Raw genomic sequence first — 10,052 nt, 5'->3', positions numbered from 1 at the left:
TGAGGCTCCTGCAATGAGCGGAAACAATGCTTTATTCTCAGTCATACAGACATATGAAGCCTTTGTCTGGGACACCCACTGTGTCCGTCACTGCTGTTTGATCAAAACCTAAAAGAGAGAAGGGGAGAGGTGTTTTCTCTTCCCCTTCCTTTGCTTTGAAAGAGAAGCAGGAGGAGAAAGGCAAGCTTTTTGAAACACACAGCAATCATCTCTGGCTTGCTGAAGTACGTGCCAGACGGAGAGAATTGGGATTTGGGTGCTTATATTCTTTAAAAACACTTATATGGGTGTTTATAAAGTGTCTGCAAACACAAACATCAGGATAATTACAAAGAATTGTGTATTCAAGCTTTTATTTTTGCATTTATTTCAAAGAATCACATTCAGGTGAACAGAAATACACTGCCATAAAAACAAAGCTACACCCACAAGACAGAACTAAGAGAGGCAAACCGATATCAAATAATCTAAACATTAGACATTAAACAACAACATAAATCACAGTTTATTTCATAAAGATACTCAAATATCCAAGAAACTCAAGCTTAGTCGTATCTAAATCCATAAAAACATATATCTTACAAACAAAGAGACAAAAATAATTAAATCATTTCAAAATATGGTTTGAGCAATGACATATTTTTTTATTTAAGATCATCGATTGACACACTTAAAAGAGAATCAAAGTTAAAGCAAAATGTAATACTTGAGTCAATATCGTAATGATAAAAACAAAAACAAAAAAATGCCATTCCCTAAACATAATATTCAATCATAAATGCACATCAACCTTCTGTCTGTCTATGGCATGTTCTGTACATATTATGCTTCACAGCTTTGTATTTCAGTTTCTTCATTGTTATGTTTTGTTCAGTTAATTCACATGATATGTTCTTCTTTCCTTTTTTGGTGCTAAGCTAGACATCTTTATAATCAATTTCATTTACAGATTTACTGTACACACTTTTCTTCTACCTTCTGATCAAAATAACATCAACCTCCCCTAAAAAGCATCACCATTCTTCAGCTCATATTTCTCATACATTGTTTTCTTCTTCCTCTCGTGGACCCGTAACTTCCATGAACATCCTTGTGCGCAAGCGATGCACTATTTCACCTGCCTGCGACCTGCTCTCTGCTGCATCGATGGCATTCTGCTGTTTACCTTGCTCTGCCTCATCTAGCTCTGTAGAGCTACCTAGATCATTCTCTATTTCTGAGTCAGAGTCATAGTCATACAACTGTGTGCAGCCTGTCTCGTTGTGGTACTCCTGGTCACTTACATCAGACTCATAGGCCATCTCAGACGTCTCCTCTGACTGTAAAAGCTGCACCTGTTCCTTTTCTTCTGTTGCTGAATCCTTCTCATATGTCTGTCCATCTGAACTATGCTGATACGTTTCTTCATGCTTCTCCCCTGGCCTCAGTTCAGCTGGAGATCCCTGCCCTCTCTCCTCCAGCTCAGGGATGTACCGGTCGCTGCCTGCCTGCTCATGTCTGTCCACATCAGGACTGTACTGGCTCCTTCTGTACAAACTCTCCTCATCTTCCTCCTGACACGAGCTCCCAGGCACGCTCTCGCCATCAGATTGGGAGAGGTGGAGGCTGGGGAGGCCTGGGGGTTTCTTGGAAAGATCAAACGGCTCCTCTTGGCTGAAGCGAGTGAGGAGGCCCATGGGAGTGGACACGCAGAATCGCCCTCTTTGCCGAAACACTGAAGTCAGAGAATGTAAGTCATTACATCAAACAACTTTGGCAACAAAACATGTATGTAACATCTACAGTATGTGCATGCTTACATCTTTCATCTAGCCCTCTGTCCATGACGCCGTGTTTGACCTTCATGTGTCTAGTGAGGTTTCCCTTAAGCGTGAACTTGCTCGGGCAGTAAAGGCATTTGAAGGGTTTGCTGTCTGAGTGGAGATGCATGTGGCCCATTAGGTTGTGCATCCTGTTGAACTCCTTTCCACAAAGCTGAAAGACAAAGAGAGAGAAGCGCATAGCCAGGTAAGTTGCCACGAGTAAGAAATCTATACATTTCACACGGCTGACTCACTCACAGTTGTAAAAAAATAAAAGCTTCACCTAATCCATGTGTAAGTAGAATAATTTTCATCTAAACCCCGTCCAGAAACATAATTAACACCATTTCTAGAATGTCAAACTTTTCCTTCCTTTCAACTACTTTAAATAATGTTAGCAGTTTAGTCAAGAAGAAATCCTCAAACTGTATTGAGGTTGATTATATGTTTTTATTTCTCTACCAGTAACTATTTAACTCTGGCTGGCAGATAAATGAAGTTGAGTGGGTAAACAGTACAATTTTCCCTCGTAAATATTGTAGAATTAAAGATGAGGTTACAAACAAGTGAAAAACATGCAGCTTAAAATAGCATGCAAGCAAATAACTTGATTACTTTCCCCGATTGGCTGTTGTAAACACTATTCAAGGATGCAAAAACAATAGGCAAACCAACTATTATTTTTCTTTCTGCCAAATCTCCTTTGTTAGATAACTAATTATCGCAGATGGTGGAGTTGTAGAGCAACACGTAATCATGAATGAATGTGTATGCATTCAGATATACATAGACACACACCCTTTCTCCTTCCTCCTATCCTTGTTTTCCTCCTTCCCTCTTTGTCTACCCCCCCTCTCTCTCACTCCCTGACACATACACACTCACACAAGAAAAAACAGAAAGAGAGAGGAAGCAACATCGAGACAGGGCCAGGAGGAGAACAGGGAAGGGCAACTCCTGTGCTGTCCTTCCTCTGCATTCTTTTTTATTAGGGTGGTCCTTTCCTTCAGGAGGAGAGAGGGACTGTAAACTGTCCAAGAGGACCGTGAGAAAACAGGAAGCTCCCTCCAGCAGCAGAGAAAGCGAGATGAAATCTATTTGAGGGCCTTGTTCTCCAGGGAGGCTGGGGGACCATTGTTAGAGAGGCAGTTCGTGCGGCGATATCCTTCCTATGGACGAAGAGGCTCCTACTGCCAAAAGCTCAGCTATCTGGTCATCGTCTCAGTCCTCGCACCAAACACCAAGGTCAAAACTGCCTCTCCACTGTAAAAAAAACCTTTAATAGCAGCTACCACTAAATATAAAAGGGCAAGGATTATTGGTTAATTTAGTTAACAAAAAGTGATTCATGTCTTTAACCAAAAAGGAGTAAATACTGAAGGAATAGTTTAACAATAACCCTTTAAAATATTATTTTCAATTAGGAAAAGTCGAACGTAACCTTTTTGGTTCCCTAAACATTTCTCATTCAGTGGTTGTATTTAGCTCCACACTCTTGGGTCTTTCTGGTCGCAAAAACCAAAGATGGCGACGACCAAAACGCCAAACTCCAGGAACTTAAAAAAGGCAGTCCACAAAACGAATTGTTGACATCAGGAAAACTACGTCTAATTGTTTTACACAGTCTATGTGTCCTATTAAATATGATGCTAAAGTCAACAGCTGCTTATAGCTTAGTTTAGCACAAAGACTGGAAACAGGAGGAAACAGCTAGCCTGGCTGTGTCTAAAGGTACTATGTCTGCCGGATAACTCCATGTAAAACCACAATGTATGATTTTTACTGACATTTTTTTAAAAGAATCAATAAATGTAATCAAATCTTATTTAGTGACCTCAAAAGGGGCTGGTAAGATTATTTTGTTACCTTTGGACAATTCTAAGCTAGCTGTTATACCTCCTGTCTCCAGTCTCAAAGCTAAGCTAAGCCAAGCTAAGCTAACTGTGTGTGATCCAAGTAACTATTCCTTTCCTGATTGAGCGAAAGCAGAATTGGCTGTAAAACAAAGAGGAAGTGAAAGGTCAAAACACAACGCAAAGATCTCATCTGATGAGTTAGTTACAACCAACCTTGCATTTATAGGGCTTGATGTCCGAGTGGACGATCATGTGAGCCTTGAGAGTCTGTTTTTGGACAAAACTTTTGAAGCACATGTGGCACTGGTATGCCCGAATGTTGGTGTGGATGAGGACGTGGCGCTTCATGTTTGCCAACAGGGTGAACTCCCGACCACAGATGCGGCACTTGTGCTCCTTCACCCCCTATAGAACAAGAAAATGTGAAAGATGTGGTGTGAAAAATGTCTCCTTCAAAACGATGATGCCCAAAATCTATCCATGCTTTCAACCTGTCAAAAAATGTAAAATCCTTTGTCTTTTCTTTTGTTCTTCCTAATTAAACCTACTTTGTGGGTGAGAGTGTGCTGTTTCAGGTGGTGTGACTGGATGAACTCCATCCCACACTCGCTGCAGATATACGGTCGGATGTCTTTGTGTTTCATCATGTGGTTCTGAAGTTGGCTCGGGTACTGGAAAGTCTTCTGGCACTCAGCACACCTGCAGGAACAACAAGCATATTCTTCTTTATTGACCCAAATAGAGAACTATGATGGTAAAGCAGTAGTTCAATATTTAGAGAAATGTATTTGCTGCTTTCTTACCGAGAATTCAATGAGAAGATTGATATGAAGCTACATTTAGCAACCTGTTAGCTTATCTTAGCACAAAGACTGAAAACAAGGGGAAACTGTAAGCCAAATGTAACCACATCTGCAACTTAGCAGCAACTCTTTATTTCACCGATAACATATGTTTGAAGTGTCTTAGTGTCCAAAAAATGGATGTTGCTTACAAGGCGCTAAATTAGACTACAGAGATTGTTGAGGAAAAAAAACGCTGAGAAACTTATCTTCTTAGTAGTAGTGACTTTGAACCTCATGTGACCTTGTTGTAGTTTATTCATAGCATAATGTTTTTTTTCTAATTCGAGCAAAGCATTCACACTAAAAAATGTTTTTCATTTTTTGGAAATTAACAAAAGGTGTCAGTGTCCAATTTTTTGCAATTATCCAAATTCCAATGGAAGAAGTTTTGTCAATCTAACCAGTGCAATAATAACTTCCAGTTTAGCCTACACAAATACATCAACACTGCCACACGGGGTTTCATGGCAGATTTTGTTAGCTTTGGAGACAACCAGACTACTTGTTGCCCTGTTTTTATATCTATATACTAAGCTGAGCTAACTTGCTGCTGGCTTCTGGCTGTAGCTTCAAATTCAGACACCATCTGACTCTCAACAATAACATTAGAGTGGGTATTTCCAACTATTACTTTAGCAATTCAGTCATTGAGATATTAAGGCAATAACAGGTTTTGTTCTCACCTGTACAGGGTGGGACCGCGATGAACGGTCAGGTGCCTCTTCAGCTGGGCCAGTGTGGGGAAATCCAGACCACACTCCACACAAACGTTCTCCTGTCCTTTCTCATGTTTCAGCTCATGGGCGCGAAGCTCACTAGGGTACGCAAAACCTCTGCCGCACACATTGCAGCTAGAGGTAAGGATAAAATGTATGAAGGATTAGAATAAAAAAGACAATAGTTAAAAATAAAAGCACAAGCAACTGAACAACTACCTGTACGGCTTGACGTCACTGTGTTGCATCATGTGTCTCTTCAGGTGGCTGGTCTGAGTGAAGGCCTTGTGGCACACCTGGCACTTGTGGGGCCTCATGCCCTGGTGGGTAAGCAGGTGTGTGTGCAGGTGACTCAGCTGCTTAAAAAGTTTCCCACACAGGTGACATCCATGCGGCTTGATGCCGTTGTGCCCCAGGATATGTGTGACCAGGTTGTACTTGGAGGTGTAGGACTTTTCACACATACGACACTTCCATCTCTTCTGGTCTCCACCCACATCTACATAATAACTGTCGTCCACATGGACGTTGAAACCGAGCTTTTCAGCACTGGTCGTCCCACTGCGAGGAGGTCCGTCACGGCCGCGATGACCAGGGCGGGGGTTCTCTCTTGGATAGAAAGAACCAGCGGGGAAGTGCATGACTGGGCTGGGCATGAAGAAGGGGTATGGGAGGAGGCTGTGGTGGAGAGGTGGGAAGTAGGGAGGGTGGAGGAGGAGAGGAGAGGAAGGCCACACAGGGGAAGGGCTGAGAGGCTCCTGCTTCACCTGCACAGGTAGACTCATACCTGGTGACCTGTGATGAAGCTGCAGTTTGTTTAGCTCGATCATTCCAGGGATGGGCTTAGGCGATGGGGAAGGAATGGGGCGAGGTGGGAAGGAGAAGGGGATGTGGGTCAAGTGCACCGCCTTCTTACTGCTGCTTTCGTCTGCCTCCTCTGCTCCTCTGTCAGGAGATTCAGCTCCACGGGCGTCCATTTTGAAAGGAGTTCTTTTGCGTTTTTGGGATCCTTCCTTTTGGGCAAAACTGGGGCCAAGCATGGGAAAGAAAGCAGGGGGGCTGAACACACTGTAGGTGTCTCTGCTGGGTGATATGCTGGGGTATCTGGGAGGGGAGAGTTTTGGGGGCTTCATGTAGAGCCGAGGTGGGCTTAGATAGAAACTGTGCTGAGACCTTTGTCTTTGCTCATCTCTGAGAAAAGGACTTCTTGCTGGTGAGAAAATCCCCTGGTCTGTTTCCATCTTTTCCCTGAAGAAAAAGGTGTAAAAGAAGTGGTTATAATGGTGAGGACAAAGCCTTCAGGTTAATTATCAAGTAGAAAAATATTGCAATATCATGTTCAGTATTCAAAGGATGCTTTAGTAAAAGTTCAGAAGTATTCTGCAGTGAAATAGCCCCATGTATCCTTTAATATAATATACATTATATTTTATATTATATATATTACAGTTTTAGATTGTTTATTAATACGCAAGCAGAATTGTACTGTTGAAAATTAGAAGATATAACTAGTTTTATATTTGTTTCATATCTATATTCCTGTTGTTCCAAATCTAGATAAGTGTAGTTGGTTTAATTTAGATGTATGTACACACACATTTGTATTTTTCAATGTTTGGACTGCATCTTTGCTTTCTTGTGAAATATAAGATTTGACCTCTTTCGATGTCAAAAAGTAATTTGATCAGATATTTTGTATTTATATTTGTCATATTTCATATCATAATATGTCTTTTTACATTAAATCTTGCTTTAGCCTTAAAAAAAAGAATTGTCATTTTAAAAAAAAAAGAATTGACACAGGTATGACTTTGTGTCTGGTTGCTATTCAGGATATGAAACTGTTTCTCTGAAGGTATCTGTTTAAGAAATGTTAACGGGCACACTAACAGTTTTGTGTGTTGACACCCGCGCCTTTCAGTGTTCGACCTGAAACCTTTCACTTCTTTCTTTCTCACAGATCTCCTCCTCTCCTGAAAGTAGGAAGTTATGTGTGATATGCTCACCTCTACCTCCCATACAATTTTCGCTTCTCCTTATCTTTTCTCTCTGCTCTGTTCATCTTTTTTAAACTGATGACCCGGAAGAACTTCCTCTTTTCTCCTCCACTGATAACGCTACATGGTGATTTCACCGGTATCACTGTGAGCCGGCCAAAAGTCTGAAGTCAATTAAATAACTGAAAACTGTTTAGATGTCATATAGCTATAAATAACATCTCGACTGCAGTTTTGTTGTGCATACTGTAATGTAGATAACTGTTATGGGTAAAAGGAGATGATACTCAGAGGGGAACTGCCTTACTTCTGCATGACATATCAAGTGTGTTCAATGTTGTACGTATCTATTCTATTACTGTAATAGCTTAGAGCTTATCAATGAGAAACTGCTGAGATCAATACACTGTAGCATGACCGCTAGTTCTACTTTATTGTCTGCTACATGTTGTATTTTTTTATTTATGTTGGTTGTTGCAAGTATTCTTTATATAATCATAGGCATTGTATGTAAAGCTGCAAGTAAAGATTCTTTCGTCGATGAGTTTGGCCAGAATAAATCCAAATGATGCAGTTTTCAAAAATACAGTTCAAGAAATAGGTATTTTGAAATGATAATGAAATGATTTGTTTGTAACTTTAGATGTATTATATGTCTGTTATTTATATATTGGTCTGTCTATATGCTTTAACTGCATATGTTTGTTTTTTCTAGAAAGGTCTCTTTTAAAAAAAGATATCCCAATCTCAATGAGGCTACCTGTTTATAAAAAAGGTTTAAATAAAATGACTAAAAGAGTAAGTTTATTTTCAATTGGCTGATCAATTAATCCACTATTTCAACTCTTGTAATGTTCAGTATGCATCCAGTTTCAAATACTAACTCAAAGTATATTATGATTAAATCATCTTTATGTCATGTCAAAACAAGTGATAACAAGTTAAGAGGATAAAGTTCTGGAAGATGTTGAGATGAAAATAGATGCAGAGATTACAAACAAATTCACATTCTGTTATTCATCGTCATTTCATTTCAGCTTAAACCTACTTAAAAGGCTTCAATGCAATCAGTGCACACACACTCTAAAAACAAAGAAAATCCACTCTTTATCAACAAACTATGAAAATACACATTACAGAGACACAATGTAAATGCATAATCAGTATTATAATAATAATATATAATAAAATAATATAATTGTGCCTCTTACAAAGATGTTTCAACCATTCCAGATGCATGCTGAAATGTTCAGTCAGTTTCTAACACTCTCCTGGATTTGATTTGATCTTTAATCATGTATCCTCTTCACCTCTACCACTGAAGGTGCACTGTGTAGAGACCCCGGGCGATACTTTGCCACACCATGCATTCCAAACAATCCATTAAAACCCGAAGCCCCTCCTCATATGCCAGCCAGTGTAAGTAAGTGTGTGTTTTTGTGAGGCTGCAGCAAAAGTCTATGTGTGTGTGTGTAACTTACCAGCTGAGTGTAGCAGAGTGTGTTTTCTGTGATGCTGTTTGCTGAACGGCTGCTGCAGCTGCTGCTGTTGTACCTGTACCTGCTTTTCTCTGCCTCCTGCTCGCACTGCAACTCTCCTGACAATGAGCCGCGCGTCCACGGATAGCATTTGAAGTGACTTAAGAAAGAGAACAGGAACAATCACTTTGTTCTCATTTTTCAGATGAGTACCTTCGGAGAGAAGGAAGGAAGGGAGGGGAGAGGAAGTCAACAAGCCTAGTGCCTTCCTGCAGAAAAATAAGGAAACACTAGATAGACATCTCCATTTCTATATGAAATAGGGATTTGCTCAGCTTTTGGAGAAATGGTGAGATTTGATGTTGCACAAAAAAACCAATGCAGTTTGAATGTTCAACTGCTGTGAAGTGACAGGAGGATCTCAGCCGGGTAAACCAGCTCTTTCTCTCCAAGGATTCAATCTTAAAATATAAGCACTTAAAGTGTTTCAGTTAAATATGTTTTAAATCTTTTATATTCCAACTCATACAGTTTATAGTTAGTTAGGTGCATATCATACAGGGCCTTGCTATACAGCAAAAACACTTGTACAATAACGCCACCCAGTAAACAACACTATCTCCGTGAAACTTTGGATGTTCAATGTTTCGGGTCTTTCTTCTTTTTATATTTATTATTTTATGTTTCTTTTGTCTGATATTTTGTCTACCCCCTGCAATGAAAGACAATGAAACATGAACGCATTGGTTAAATGTGATAACACAACCACTAGGAGGCAAGAGTGTGCCATTGTCAAACTTGTCAACAGATTGTCTTCACATGGTGACTATAGTTAAGTTTTGCCATCTATCAGTTTGGGTGGAATCTAAATAACGACTCAAAGTCCCAATCCCCGTTTTAGCACAGAAGTTGGAGAACAAGGACAAGTTTTTCAATTTATTTTTTAATTGAGATGAGGTGGCAGTTAGCAGATAAGGAGAGAGCAGCAGTAATTGAGCTCATATCATTGAAACGGTGAAACTGTCTTTTATGGGTTGTGTCCGATCATTAGCCGTCTTAATTAGCTCATGAGACCAATTAACCTCAGACCTGGACAATGTGTGCGTCAATTCCCGTGAAAAATGAAGATTCTTTTAATAAAAAAGAATATTTGTAGGTGTGTGTAGGCCTATGTCTTTCATTTAATCATTGTGTCTGTTAACAAACAAACCAAAATCTCAGCCCTGAGCAAACATGGCCGCTCTCAGAAGGCCGAGGTCCGAGGATCAAAGAAAAACTTCTTCTGACATTTGAAAACCAGCTTTTTTCACTTTGCCCCATCTGCCCCGTAAAATACACCCATTACAATAGAATCCTTA

The 10,052-nt window shown here is 40.1% G+C and overlaps 1 protein-coding gene across 1 annotated transcript; it reads right to left on the bottom strand.

The window, feature by feature from the left end:
- Positions 1–339: 339 nt before the first annotated feature.
- On the bottom strand, positions 340–8,805 carry znf366 (zinc finger protein 366). The gene is made up of 7 exons (XM_034118703.1): positions 8,698–8,805; positions 5,439–6,467; positions 5,187–5,354; positions 4,207–4,357; positions 3,872–4,063; positions 1,800–1,974; positions 340–1,714 (listed from the first exon to the last, which is right to left on the bottom strand). Exons 2-7 carry the CDS (start codon positions 6,458–6,460, stop codon positions 1,038–1,040), a joined length of 2,385 nt encoding a protein of 794 aa, XP_033974594.1. The 5' UTR covers positions 6,461–6,467; positions 8,698–8,805; the 3' UTR covers positions 340–1,037.
- Between the last annotated feature and the right edge of the window lie 1,247 nt (positions 8,806–10,052).

The sequence above is a fragment of the Trematomus bernacchii genome, unplaced genomic scaffold (genome assembly GCF_902827165.1).
Source record: "Trematomus bernacchii unplaced genomic scaffold, fTreBer1.1, whole genome shotgun sequence".
Classification (NCBI taxonomy): domain Eukaryota; kingdom Metazoa; phylum Chordata; class Actinopteri; order Perciformes; family Nototheniidae; genus Trematomus; species Trematomus bernacchii.
The sequence above is the reverse complement of the archived record's forward strand: the minus strand, read 5'-3'. Positions and strand labels throughout refer to the sequence as shown.